The sequence below is a fragment of the Lethenteron reissneri genome, chromosome 9, assembly GCF_015708825.2.
Source record: "Lethenteron reissneri isolate LAM-NWPU_2019-01 chromosome 9, ASM1570882v1, whole genome shotgun sequence".
NCBI lineage: Eukaryota > Metazoa > Chordata > Hyperoartia > Petromyzontiformes > Petromyzontidae > Lethenteron > Lethenteron reissneri.
In genome coordinates, this window is record NC_083787.1 from 554740 (window position 1) to 569690 (window position 14951).

Here is a 14951-nt window from a genome sequence, read left to right on the forward strand (position 1 = left end):
CATGGCATAAGATGTTACGCGACCCAACTGCACACGGACATTTTATTACGCGTCCCACCGGGAAAAATATAGTTTTAAAAGCCTATTATACAGAGTCAAAAAATAATTGCTGCTTATCTCTCACCTGGACTCAGCAGCTGGTGCTGGCTCTGGTTGCTCTTGGCAGGGTTCGTGTAGTCCAGGTCTGGGTGCTTTTTGTGGTGGTGTCTCTTGAGGGAGCTCACCTGGTTGCACGAGTAGCTGCAGTGCTCGCACCGGAAAGGCTGAAAACCAACGCAGAGGGAATGAGTGGTTCTACCAGACACAAACACTTTAGGCAGATAAACATTGCTGTTGTGTCGTGACCCTACGCAAGCTGTGATCTGTATTGTGCGGATCATGAACGTTATTTGTTGTGGGTGCTCGTGCTCATGGCGGGAGTGGTCACCTTCGAGCTGGAATGCTGTTCCATGTGTCGGGTTAGCTTGGACTTCACCGATGCCGAAAAGTCGCACAGCAGGCACTTGAATTGTTTGTCTGACCAACACACAATATGGGCAACAGACAGTGGTCTTCATTCACAAGAGGCACAACCAATGTTAACCCTGCATCCAGGAGACCCTGCATCATGATGTCTTTGGTACACATGGTAAAGGCTCTTGCATGACCTTCTGAAATACAATAACTTATTACATATAGGGATCAGTAATTAATTTGTGAGAATATATACAATATTGCTTATAGGGTCCTTCAGACCCAAACAATGGAGATATAGTACTTAATTAATCTACAGAGTCCGAGAGGTCATTACATATGGAAATTACACAGTAGACACCACTAACATAGTCACACTACAAAAGCTGATGGGAGTTGCACTGGCAATTGTAGCCAGACATTCTGACGGTGTCTACCTTTCTGCGAGTGCAGATGTTTGTGGTTGGTCAGGTTTCCCTTGGTCTTGAACTTCTTGCCGCAGATGTCGCACAGATGGGTTTTCTCCATGCTGTGTGTGTTCATGTGCGACGTCAGATTGCTCTTGTTGCCAGTGGCATAGGGACATTTGGAGCACTTGAACGGCTTCAGGCCTGGGATGTGCAAATGAACAGATCACGCAGCAGACCACTTAATGCTCAAAATTAGCAGATAACGGCTAAGGCTCATTCTGTCAACTCTGGGTGTTTATACTAATACGTCAAAGTCCCTGCAATGCTGTAGAAACCTGCGTGGTTATAAGACTGCAGCTATATAAAAGGGTTGCTGCTGTGGTATAATGGCGATCACACTGGACTTGCAATGTAGAGATCGCATGATCAATTTGATCTCCCGGCGTGGCAGTTTGAAAAAGGAGAGTTTTCTTTTTTAAATCCGCCGCCCTACCCCTTCCCCACCCATGTCCGCCAAGCAGTACGAATGGGCACACGAAAGTCTATTGGCAGATTGTGTGTGGTAAGGTAAAGTGTGGCTACTCCCATCTCTTCTAATAAGTCTCGCCAACATGGAAAAGTAGGCCAAATTCCATATAGAGGGTTCCTTCAGAGTTCCCGTGTTCCAGCAGCAGTGTGAGTAAACAATACAGAGCTCTATAAGTTGTAGGGTACTTGCTCAGATGCCTGGGTCAAAGGACAACAACGTACCTTCGTGGGACCAGATGTGGCGCTGCAGGTCAGTGCTGGCTTTGTGGAAGTGCTTGTCGCAGTATGGGCATTTGATGGCACGCTTTCCGATCAGTCCCTTCATCTGCACCGGCTTGCCAAGCAGCTTCGCGATGCTGCTTGCTGGCACCTCTGTGCGTATCCGTATGTGTGCACGTGGCGTACATTCATGGCCGTACACAAAATACAGTCACACAGTCACTACTTGGGCACAATAAATGTCCCTTATGCTCATGGTACAAGTATCACATCAAGCATCTATTAATTGATTCATAGATTTAGCAAATGAAACATGTCCAAATTGAACTGAAATCTGTGAAAAAGAGCTTCATAGCTCATCGCATTCCTCCAGTCTAAATAAAGATTCTGATTATCACTCCTTTAGGCTAATGGAAGGAACAAGCTAGAATAAGAAATAACTAATTATAAATGTCATACAAACAAAACATTAAAAATAACACAATTATTGATTAATGAATTGAATCTTAACCCTGAATTGTGACAATCCATAGAATCACTGCGGAGATGTTTATAGTGTGGTCATTCATGATAGTATGCTTCCAACTGATAAAGTTGTTTTCAACCAGGGCTGATACACTTAAAAAATGAACTGGTAGTTTACGTGGCCTATCGACACGTTTGCACACATGTACACAGCAAAGGATTTTGCTGTAGAATGCATACATAACACTCACCTGGGTGCTGCCTAAATATGTGGCTCTTGAATGCCCGCCCATCAGTGTGGGTTTTGTTACAAGCCGGACACTGGTACAAATGCTCCTTCTGCAGCACAGGCGCAAGATCGTAACACACAACAGTGGCGACTTTAACAAAAACCTTTGACTACCAAGAGTCACGATCGTCAATGGTGCGTGCATGTCTTATCAGATTGCAGAAGCTAAGTATGTTTTGAGCCTGGACAGAGTTTGGATGTGCGACCACCACGCACACATTAGGTTGTTGTCCCTAGGATTTCCTGGGTTCCGTGGTGGGCTTCTATTGCTAGGCTCCCCACCCCTTCACCAACCTGCACGGACCAGCAAGGTTGAGGATGGTCAATTAAAGTTTGTTTATCCAGGCAGTGAGAACTCATAAGATAGAAGTCTTATTTGCAAGAGTGACCTGTGTTGTATATGTTGGGTATGAAAATTTGTTATGTTGTATGCGTGCGTGGGTGAAATTATTATGTTGTATATGTGGGTTATGAATATTCAGTGGAAATAATAATAATTAAATGAAATTTGGCCAAATGTGTAATTATCCGGAAATATGTTAATTTATGTAATTACGCACATTTTAATTATGCCAATTCGAGAGGTAATCGTATTAATTATGCGAGTGGGTGTAATTATGATAATGCAAGTCGTTATGATAACCAGACCCCGCCTCGGTGACGAGGGTGGGTTATCGATCGGAATAAGGCAATTAATCGTATGCAGTTATGCAGGTGTGGTGTAAGTATGCAAGATTAACTTAGATTAACTCGGCATCGTTGTCTAGGTTGTCTCATTCTCGCTTTAACATTCCCAGAGTGTTTATTCGTGGTTATATTTTTAGGTCCCCGGTTCACCCCGTTATCGCTTTAACATTTACTGAGTATGTGTTAGTGTGTTTATTAAGGTCACCAGGTTCAAATCTCAACGCAGAAGCAGATCTTATGCATAGATTTCAGGAAAGAATCACACAACCACTTCTGTATTGATCAATTTATTACTAATTCAACCTTAACTATGATATAATATGCAAACTCTCAATCCCGGAACGTCAACACGGCATCAATACAGTATCATCAACGATTGTCTGATTTCACTTTGACAACTGCACATGGATCCCGCATAACGCGATGGTTGTTAGTGAGAGAGAGAGTCGTTAACACGCAAATACTATGCTAAGAAAACCTTAATGTTAATGAATGATTATACTCAATATTGTTCATAACGCGATGGTTGTTAGTGAGAGAGAGAGTCGTTGAAATATGCAAATACTATGCTAAGAAAACCTTAATGTTAATGAATGATTATACTCAATATTGTTCATAACGCGATGGTTGTTAGTGAGAGAAAGAGTCGTTGAAATATGCAAATACTATGCTAAGAAAACCTTAATGTTAATGAATGATTATACTCAATATTGTTCACGCAGTACCGCACTCCTTATTGATCATACGCAACCCTTATCACGTTGTTAACACCTTGGGTCACGGGACAGTTGAATATTCTGTAGAGGATGCGAGTACGTGCGGCGATTATGACTGAAAGATACTTGAAAGATTATACGGCGAAAAAAAAAAAAAACACAATCAAAACAGTTACTATTCTTAAAGGCACCAATCTCAACAGATACATCGGCAGGTTATCTGACAGCAGAACGGCTCGGAGTAAGGGCCTGCGACGGTGCTCCTTTTCCGAAGATCGTTATCTTATACCAAGTTTACTAATTGGGGACCAGATCACCTGATAAGGATCCGGTGGCCACCACTCCCCACGTGAGCGTGGCTCGGCGGAAGGAGGTGCCAAGAATCAGTTCGTATTGATGGATCTGTTGGGAATTTATGCGATTAAGAGTACAGCCCACTAAATATTAAAGATAAAAATTAAGAATACTCTTATACGACGGAGGCCACCACTCGGTCTCGTTGTGATGCCTTCCCAGCCACGGATGACTTATGGGTTCGAGTGTGTTTGAGTGGTAAGAGTTGTCTTGAATAGTCAGTGTTCGGAGTCGATTCTTTATGTCAAACAGACGCCTGGTGGTCGTGTGGTGAGGGGGCGGTGCGCGTCATACGTATCAGGCGCTCTCCTGTCACCGTGGTGAATTGGCTCGGATGGCTGTTGATACGCTGTCGCAGTTCGGAACCCGGTCGGTAGGTGGCGCCCACAACTCGCTCGTAGCGTGCAGCGCTGGATCGTCGCCAAGTCGCGACGCTCACCACCGGCGGCAGCGGAGATCTCCGGCGGCAGCAGAGATTGACGAGCTGAAGATGAGTCGAGCCGACCCGCTGGTCGCAGCTCGCTCCTGAGTCGACCCTCCCGGTCGAGCTCGCTCCTGGGTCGACCCGCTGGTCGCCCTCGCTCCTGAGTCGACTCTCTGGTCGCACTCCTGAGTGGACCCGCTCTGGTCGCACTCGTTCCTGAGTCGACCCTCCCGGTCGAGCTTCTGAGTGGACCCTCCCGTCGCACTGGTTTCCAATGTTCAGGATCCGTTCCTTTATGCTGAAAAATCCCCCTGGATCCCGCCCACAAGGCGGGGCTTCCGATTTTTGCTGTGTCAGGATCTGTCCGTAGGCAGGTGTGTCCATGTGTGTGTCCGTATGTCCTTGTGTGCATCACTGACGGTATATTCCGTTGTCAACTCCCTCCATAAAACCCACGAGCAAACAACCAGATGTTACAAATTGTCTCGAAGTCGTCTCTCTGTCTGGGTGCAATTTATCTCTTGTCTGGCCTTCTTCATGAACCCAAAACACAGACGTTACAAATCGTCTCATAGGCGTCTTTGTTCGTGTTGCACAACCTGGAGGGGGGCAACACTCTCTCCGACCCGGCGCACAAAGAAATGGTTAAAAGTTTTAAGTTAACATTTGTCCCTTACTATTTCACAGTTATGATTCTGTATGTAACCTAAGGTCTGTCGTTTCCCATCGTGGTTCCCGACCCAAGTGTAGGTGTTTCCCCGAGCGTACACACACTCCTATCCCGCGCTGCGGGGATACAAAGACGGCCGGGATCTCCCTTTCTCTCCGACCCTGGGTTTAACATCGTTTTTTTTATTATGTATTTATATTCGACCTGGTGGTGATTCATCCCGTTATCCTGGCTTTTCCATAAGTTTTACTTTTGTCTTTCATGCATATACTTATTACTATTAATTTATTTCCGATATCTTAGGTTAAGGGGTAAGTTTCTTGATCCTAGGAATTCGTATTCCTTGGTGCCTGGATGGTTATATAAGCGGAATATAGTTTACGGTGAATAGCGTTAACATTGATGTTATGTGCGATATTATGTATTGTGATGTCTTTAACTTAACTTGTTTGTCAGGGCTTTACTGACACGAAGTTGCATTCCTAGCCCGCAGTCTTTGCCCCACCCTATCTCTGCTCGCCGTTGTTGTTGCCTGCCGTTAATTCAAGGCCTCATTAATTTCCGTCACCCCTGAGTAGGTGAGGGCGGTTGAACCTTGGAGTCAGTTCTGGTTTTTGTCTGCCTACTTCTTCTTGTGTCCCCTGACCCCGGGAGTTATTATTCTACTTTATGGCCTGTCGAAGCCCCACTCGCTGTTGCTGGGCTGGTGTTGTTCCCGGCTTTTTGCTTACGTTTGCAGTTCGCCGTGCTCTTGATTTCCTTCCCTCTTCAACCTTATATTGACTATTCGCTCCTGTCTGGGTGCGATTCAATTTTGACTTAGGAAGGTTCTGATTGTCATATGCTTCGGGTCGAATTGTATAGAAAGTATTGAAGTATGGAAATAACATTTCATATTGACTTAATGATGGTGATGGTTCAGTAGGCGTAACTTGTGACCTGGTTTAATTGGAGTGGGTGTGAATATCAATAACTTTAGCCTACTCTGTTGTTAAATTCCGACTTTAACGTTACTTTAATAGCAATACAGAATAATTGAGCTTTTTGTCTTAACTAGGCGAATGCGAACTTCTGGTGACCCCCGCAGCCGTGTTGTTCAGCTGGGTCTTGTGCCTTGAGAGATATACAACCCTCTTTTAAATCACCTCTCCCCCTGCCAACCTTCTGCTCTGGGAGTGTTTATTCTTGATTCCAGGTCCAAGGCCCCCTCACATCCAGACGCGCAGGGTTGTTTACATCAGCTCCCCCCCCTGTGCACGTGTTCTAACTAGCTCGGAATTCCTGAACACACAATCAGTGATGATTCCTGGCTTTCTGTGGTTGTGATTTAGACAAAGGCGCCTCTGTTTTCTTCCATTGCCTTTGAGTCGACACTGCCCTATTATTTGCCCATGTGCTGAGGTCATAGAATTCGTTTTGACTTCAGTAATATTAACATTCAGTATTGGATTAGCAAATGGGCAATGGTTCATTGATGTAGCTCGCAGCCTGGTCTCCAATTTGAGCGAGCGCGAGGATCGATAATTTAGCCTACTCTGTTGTTGAATTTCGAATTTTGACGTTACTTTAAAACCATGCAGGATGATTGGGCTTTTGCCTTAACTATGTCTGGCTGACACTCCCACTGTCTCTGCCGCCTGCACGGGTGACATGTGCCCGTTCATCAGGCCTTATCTTCCCTTGAAGCAACGTTGTAAATTCTGCCATCCTAGCCCTCCTCCGGTTCATTACTTAACAACACCTGGTGTTTTGCAGTTTGCTGCGCTTGGTGTGTTTCACTCATTAAAAAAAACAAGTAAAAAGATAATATATAAAAATCATCAAATATTATTAATCTCAATTATGGAAGAAGGGTTAGTATACAACATTCCGCCCTTTTAAAAATGACCAGTGGTCAAATGGCCACGGGTTATTTTTAAAAATAATGTATACCCTTCTTCCATCATGAACCATCGATTGTCCTCAAGTTTTGCTGCTATTCCTTACAACGCGCGCGTACGTGTCACAACTTAACATGGTTATTTTGAATTGAGCAAAGAAAATTAAACAAGCGTTAAACATCGATATTGCGTTACATCGGTTCTGATACATCATGACTCCGACGAATATTCATTTTTGTTTTTGTTAAATCCTGGGAAACGCTAGGTAGCGGTTTCGAACGCATTTATGCGTTACTTTCCTCATGTTGCCTCGTTCACCACTTATCACTTCGATAATTCGATCACGGTTTTCGGGGTTCGTTTTTGTAGTTTCTTCTCTCACTCTCTGTGTCGTGGGAGTGTGTGGTGAAAAATTGTGCTGCACATAACCAGAATTCGCGCACCCGACCCACTTTGACCCTTGGTTCGAGGCATTCGCTCTCTCTGCGATTACATGCACATTTGCCGAGTCCGTGTGTCGATTTAATTCTGTCCCTCGTAATGTTGCCCTCTTTGTTTTTACTAGTGTGTTGGATTTCAACACCATTCCCGATACGTCATGGACATTCGTCTCCATTTTAGCACTCCGATCCACATAATTTTTGGTTTCCCTTGGATATTTTCCATTCAAAGGCTCATGCCTGCGCTCCTCAGGGCGTGTCCCTGCTGTCTGTTTTTGTACTGTCCGATCACGCTTCAATGCAACCCTGTCCTTGTATTCGATCCGCGCGTCATTTACGGGAGCACTGTCCACGTTTTTGCCCGCCCTGTCACTTGCAGCCTGCCTGTATTTCACATTGAGCGCCGGGTTTAACACCTCGGCGGGTGTGGCGCGTATGGGCTGCCCGCTCTCAATCACTGTGGATGGTTCATCACGTATTTGGACCGTATTCTGTGTTATTCCTCTATTCCCTCCTGGTATAGCCGGTGGAGGAATTGGTCGGAATTGTATCGATTGTGTTTGACCTCCCATCCTGCGATTCTCGTGAATGTTCGCATCCATACCTCCGCGGTATGTGTAACACCTTCCCGCTAGGTGGTTATCTTCCCATCTCTGTGCGTAATTTGAACCTTGCGTGTGTCGTGGGATGGGGTGTTGATATGGTTCTGTTCTGAACCTCCCCCTCCTACGATTCTCCTGCACCCTTGGCCCAGTGTTTTTCCCATTTGGGTGCCAAATTTTTCCTGGATTGTTACTTCGCCATCCCTGTGGGTAATCTTGACCTTGCGCATGTCGGGGCATGGGGTGTTGGTATGGTTCTATTCTGAACCTCCCCCTCCTGCGATTCTCCTGAATGTTCGGCTTTGTGCCGCTCTCATTCTCGTGCCAACCTCTCTCTGGGTTATTTTGCCATGTGTGCGTGCGTTTCTGCTGCTCTCTGCATGGTGGGACTGCTCGGTGATTTTTATTCCTCTCTGAGAGGCTGGGTTCCTCATCCCTCTCCCTGTGTTCTGGATCCGAATTATGATTCTTAGCTCTGTATAACCATGCCATGTACGCCTTGCTCTCTATGCGGCGTAAGGATGCGGTTTCTGGATTCAAAACCATTCTCACCCTTTCTGTAATCTCTGGGCTCAAGGATTCAAAAAACATTATTTTGAACATTTTATCCCCTTCGTGGTATTGATTCACATCGCCTGCGTAATACGCTCTTTTAAATTGGACGAGGTAGTCACGTGGATCTTGGTCCATGCCCTGGGTCATCGATTTTACAGCATAAAACCCCTCAGTGAGTGTCGAATATTCTCCAAACTTCCGAATCACTGCCAGGCTCAATTGTTTAAAATCATTTCTAACCTTGTGTGGTAGTGACTTTACCCATGGAATAGATTCTTTATGTAAGGTCCGTTTCAACAAACTCGCTTTTTCATCCCGTCTCCTCAGCCCTCTAATCATTGCCTCCTCTTCCACTGTCGCGATATGTGTGTGGATATCCATAGTCTTATTGTGGGGGTCAAAATCGGGAATTCTGACTAGAGCCTTGTCCATCAACTTAAGGGTTTTACTGGTGAACAGGTATTCCGAAAGTTGATTGCTGACAGCGTCATCATCAAACAAGTTATCATCAGGCAATCTGTCACTTTGGTCTGTGCTGTGTCTCCTGTGTTTAAGTGGTGTGCATTTTCTGTGTGCGCGCCCAGTGCCGTGTCGCTCGTGTTGCCATTTCCCTTCAGTTTTTGCCTCTGCCCTTAGTGTACCATGTCCTGGCGATTTTACTTTAACTTTTGTGCGATCAATCCCTGGACTCTGTCCACGTACCCAAGAGAGTGATTTGATGTTACTTCCATATTTATTTTGTGGCTCAACGTCTGTGAGTTTCGCTGGTGTCGCGAGCTTTGACTTCTCCTCCCTCTCGAGGGCGTCTGCTGCTTCAATTTGTTGTTCTATTTGTTCTTCTATTGTAAGGACTCTTCCCTCTTGGTTTGGATCTAGGGCCTTCGTGGTTTCGGGCGGCTCAATTGAAAGTTCCTTTTGCGTTACTATCGGTTGAGTTGCCTTGGCTTCATCCGAGGGTAATACGCTCTTGCCCTTGGGTTCTCCTTCATCAGTTTGCAGTTCGTCGGTTTGGCCTCCAGGGGGCGGTATATACTCCATGAGGGGACGGTCTTTCGGTGATACTGACTCTAAGTCGGCTTCCTTTCGGACTTCTCTCAGTCTGTTAGTCATTAGCTGAGTGATTCGAATTCCTGCGGGGAGCTTGTCTTCGTTCCTGATTGTCGTTGATAGGTCGTCGAGCTCTTGTGTTATCACTTGGATTCCCGTGGAGTCTCTCATAACGTCTTCATCTTCTGAGTCCCTTTGTTTCTCCGGCATTGACTGTGCCCAAATTTGTCGGGATTCAAGGTTCACAATGGGTTTCAGGCGATTCAGTAGTTCGATCCCAAAAATCAGTTCTTTATCTGGGTATTGTACGACATATAGTGGATGGTTCATGTTGATTTTGTTGAACGTCAACTTCGTCATAACTTTGCCCAATGGTCGCATGTGGGTCCCTTCACATCCTGAGTAGGTAAGTTTACTTGGCATCATTTGTAGTGTTTCATTCTTCCTCTGGAGGGCAGTCTGGAGTTCGTCAAATAATTCTCTGGATATCATGGATATTTCTGCTCCAGTATCACAAAGGCCTTGGCTGGTCAGGGTGTCTTGCAGTATTACTTCCACGTGGACTCGTCCAACTGGTCCTACGGGAATCAATTCCCCCAGATGGTACCCTTTTCCTTCTGGTACCACTTCGGTGATTGCTTCGAGGCTTCTTGTCTTCTCTACGTTCACTTGGGCTACCTTTGCTCTGGGTGTGCCCTCCTCCTGTGTGGGTATAGTTGGTATTCTTCCCTTCGCTACTTGCATGGAAGTCTTCATACTCCCTAGGAGCTCTTTTTCCATCCTAATGTGGTGAGCATATCGATTCCTGTTAGCTAACGGCGGTCTATGCTCTATTGCTGGTGGAGGCGGCAGTAGGGGACGATATGGTGACTGGTTTGGTGGGCGTCGGCCTCCGCGGGGTAGGTGTGGCCCGTCACTCTCTCTTCCTCGTCCATAATTCCAGCCTCCGCCCTCTTCTGAATTCCATGGTGGTGGCGGCTGTGGGTGCCAAGTTCCTCTGGCCTCATTCCTCCCCCCACGTGGAACGTTATTCAGCGTGTTGTGGACGGGTGTCGATTCTATTGGGTTAGGCGCCCTCTCCTGGGGGAATTCATGTCTACCCCGTGTGGCGCTAATATTATTCCTTGGAGATTCGCTTCCCTCCAGATCGAGGCATTCTTTATCTCTGGTGACGATGTGGGTTTTGGCTATGCCAGTGGTTTTCCGTCCGTTCACCCAGGCCGTGTGGGCCTTGCTTTCAATCTGGCGTAGGGAGGCAGTCTCGGGGTCCAACATCATTCCTACTATTCTCACTATTTCAGGTCTCAATGATTGGAAGAACATCACTTTTAAGACTGTCTTATCTCCCTGGGCATTGTCCACGTCCCCTGCGTAATATGCTTTCTTAAGGCGTAGGAGATAATCTCGTGGGTCTTCGTCTACACGCTGGGTCATCAACTTTGCCGCGTTCAATCCTTCGGATAGTGTGGAGTATTCCCCAAATCTCTTAACTACTGCTCGGCTCAATTGTTTAAAGTCACTCTTCACCCTATTTGGCAGGGAGGCTACCCATGGTCTGGCGGGTTCATGTAGGCTCCTTGATAATAAACATGCCTTTTCTGCTGATTTACCCAGACCCCGGATCTTAGCCTCCTGTTCTACTGTAGTTATGTGAGTGTGGATATCCCTGTTTTTGTTATGTGGATCGAAATAGGGAATTCTCACGAGTGCTTTGTCCATTAGTTTTAGTGTCTTACTGTTAAAAGTGTGTTGTTCGTCATCAGTGGTCTCGGTTCCTGAGGAGTGCTCCCTTGAGCTACCCTTGTCTCCACTATCACTGTTGTCATGTGTCCCGTGTCTGTGTCGTGATCTCCCTCTGTCCGAGGATTCGTATCTGTCCCGTTGCTTGTGTCTCTTGTTTTCCTTATGTGGGTCTTGTGATTCGTGCTTGTGGGTTGGTGTGCGTGATCTCCTTGAGCGGTGTCTATGTGGTGAGTGTTTTTGTCCTCGACCTTCATGCTGCCTACTACGTGTGTGGTGCCTGCTAGGTGAGGTGTTGAATTTATGTTTGTCTCGTGCTTCATGGTTATCGGGATTCCTGTCTCTGGGATTTTTGGTGCGGGTGGTTTTGCGTGGGTGATTTTTACATGTCATGCGTCCCTCTGGTGAGCTCTCTCTGGTACCCATGTCGTGTTGGTCATTGTCAGAGGAGTCAGTGTTAGATGAGCCGTCACCATCACGGTGGCTCTGCTTAACATAACTTTTGTAGTGCCTTTTGCACCTGTTACGTGGGTCAACTTGGCTCGGTGATTTCTGCTTATCCCATGGCTCATGCTTGTGTGATGTGCGTCTCTCTGGTGAGCTCCTGTTATCCGTGTCGTGTTGGTCATTGTCAGAGAAGTCAGTGTCAGATGAGCCGTCACCATCACGATGGCTCTGCTTAACATAACTTTTGTAGTGCCTTTTGCACCTGTTACGTGGGTCAACTTGGCTCGGTGATTTCTGCTTATCCCATGGCTCCTGCTTGTGTGATGTGCGTCTCTCTGGTGAGCTCTTGTTACGTGTGTCGTGTTGGTCGTGTTTGTGCGAGGTGCGTTTCTCTGGTGAGCTGTCTCTGTCATCTGCATCATGTCGGTCATACTTGCGTAGCGTGCGTCTGCCTGGTGTTCTGTTTATGTCATGTTTCCCGTCTTGCACCAGCTCCGCCCTTTCCCGCTCTATCATTACAGTGTATCCTGATGACTTAGGGTTAATTATTTGTCTCTCTCTAACGTTGGGGTGGTCGGCCTCATGTTTTCCCGTTTGTATTATTATTTCCTCTTCTCTCTCCTCGATTTGCGAGGGTGTTACTTTATCAAAATTGCTTTGCATAGTAGCCACACTCATTGTGGGATCTGGCCCTGGGCTACGTCCCCGTGGCTCGGAGTGTGGTAAATTGTTACTCCCGTATGTGTTCTGTGTATCAACGTCTGGGTGTTTCACTGGTGCATTTAGTGCGGATTCTTTCTCTCTCACGAGGGCGTGCAGACGCTCTACCTGCACCATTAAGGACAGTTTCTCTTGTCTCTCCCTTTCAAATTTTTCCTCATTCCATAATCTTTCTCTGTCTGTCTGTGCGAGGAGATACGAGTCTACCCTCGCTATTTCTGCAATTTTTACGTCACGTTTGGCTTTGCCACATTTCATCACGTCCTTAAGTAGTTTCCTTCTATGGGCCTTAACATCTTCTGTATGGCTCCCCTCCCATATATCTCTCTGCTCCGTCTGCTGGCTAGCAGTCCGTCCAGTACGTTTTAACACAAATTCCCGATATTGTTTTTCCATAGATTCCATCTCCTCCTCAGAGGTCCACTCTGTATCAGTGTTATGCGTTGGTGTGTCAAACTCAGAATGTTGTGGATCCTGTGCCATCTCTATTATGTAGTGTGGTTAATAGACTTAAGAGTGTATCTTAATTCTAACATCTCATGTGCGTCGTGAGTTACTCTAGAATTCCCTTTCAGAGCACATATAAACAATTGTATCACAGGATGCGTCAGTTTAACTCGAGCAAATAATCTCAGCCCAGCTGTCTTTTTTATACTCTGCTACTCTGGTACCTCCCTTCAGAGCGCGTTTTGTTTGTATACCCCCGTTTACAATCACAAGGCAACGTTAGTTCACAACACTTTGATTAACACATCAGTGATTCGTTCCTGAATTCATGCATAACCTGTCTGCGAGAGATCCCGGACGAGCCCCCATTATGTTGTATATGTTGGGTATGAAAATTTGTTATGTTGTATGCGTGCGTGGGTGAAATTATTATGTTGTATATGTGGGTTATGAATATTCAGTGGAAATAATAATAATTAAATGAAATTTGGCCAAATGTGTAATTATCCGGAAATATGTTAATTTATGTAATTACGCACATTTTAATTATGCCAATTCGAGAGGTAATCGTATTAATTATGCGAGTGGGTGTAATTATGATAATGCAAGTCGTTATGATAACCAGACCCCGCCTCGGTGACGAGGGTGGGTTATCGATCGGAATAAGGCAATTAATCGTATGCAGTTATGCAGGTGTGGTGTAAGTATGCAAGATTAACTTAGATTAACTCGGCATCGTTGTCTAGGTTGTCTCATTCTCGCTTTAACATTCCCAGAGTGTTTATTCGTGGTTATATTTTTAGGTCCCCGGTTCACCCCGTTATCGCTTTAACATTTACTGAGTATGTGTTAGTGTGTTTATTAAGGTCACCAGGTTCAAATCTCAACGCAGAAGCAGATCTTATGCATAGATTTCAGGAAAGAATCACACAACCACTTCTGTATTGATCAATTTATTACTAATTCAACCTTAACTATGATATAATATGCAAACTCTCAATCCCGGAACGTCAACACGGCATCAATACAGTATCATCAACGATTGTCTGATTTCACTTTGACAACTGCACATGGATCCCGCATAACGCGATGGTTGTTAGTGAGAGAGAGAGTCGTTAACACGCAAATACTATGCTAAGAAAACCTTAATGTTAATGAATGATTATACTCAATATTGTTCATAACGCGATGGTTGTTAGTGAGAGAGAGAGTCGTTGAAATATGCAAATACTATGCTAAGAAAACCTTAATGTTAATGAATGATTATACTCAATATTGTTCATAACGCGATGGTTGTTAGTGAGAGAAAGAGTCGTTGAAATATGCAAATACTATGCTAAGAAAACCTTAATGTTAATGAATGATTATACTCAATATTGTTCACGCAGTACCGCACTCCTTATTGATCATACGCAACCCTTATCACGTTGTTAACACCTTGGGTCACGGGACAGTTGAATATTCTGTAGAGGATGCGAGTACGTGCGGCGATTATGACTGAAAGATACTTGAAAGATTATACGGCGAAAAAAAAAAAAACACAATCAAAACAGTTACTATTCTTAAAGGCACCAATCTCAACAGATACATCGGCAGGTTATCTGACAGCAGAACGGCTCGGAGTAAGGGCCTGCGACGGTGCTCCTTTTCCGAAGATCGTTATCTTATACCAAGTTTACTAATTGGGGACCAGATCACCTGATAAGGATCCGGTGGCCACCACTCCCCACGTGAGCGTGGCTCGGCGGAAGGAGGTGCCAAGAATCAGTTCGTATTGATGGATCTGTTGGGAATTTATGCGATTAAGAGTACAGCCCACTAAATATTAAAGATAAAAATTAAGAATACTCTTATACGA

The 14951-nt window shown here is 45.3% G+C and overlaps 1 protein-coding gene across 3 annotated transcripts in view; it reads right to left on the reverse strand.

The window, feature by feature from the left end:
• The window catches only part of ZFAT (zinc finger and AT-hook domain containing), a 32038-nt gene that overhangs the window by 4022 nt on the left and 13065 nt on the right, over positions 1-14951 (reverse strand). For all 3 annotated transcript variants that reach the window (XM_061548549.1, XM_061548548.1, XM_061548550.1), the window contains exons 11-15: positions 2327-2414; positions 1614-1763; positions 891-1064; positions 428-516; positions 125-263 (exon numbers count right to left, since the gene is read on the reverse strand). In XM_061548549.1, the coding sequence (XP_061404533.1) occupies positions 125-263; positions 428-516; positions 891-1064; positions 1614-1763; positions 2327-2414 (640 nt within the window). The remainder of the gene's footprint in view (positions 1-124; positions 264-427; positions 517-890; positions 1065-1613; positions 1764-2326; positions 2415-14951) is intronic.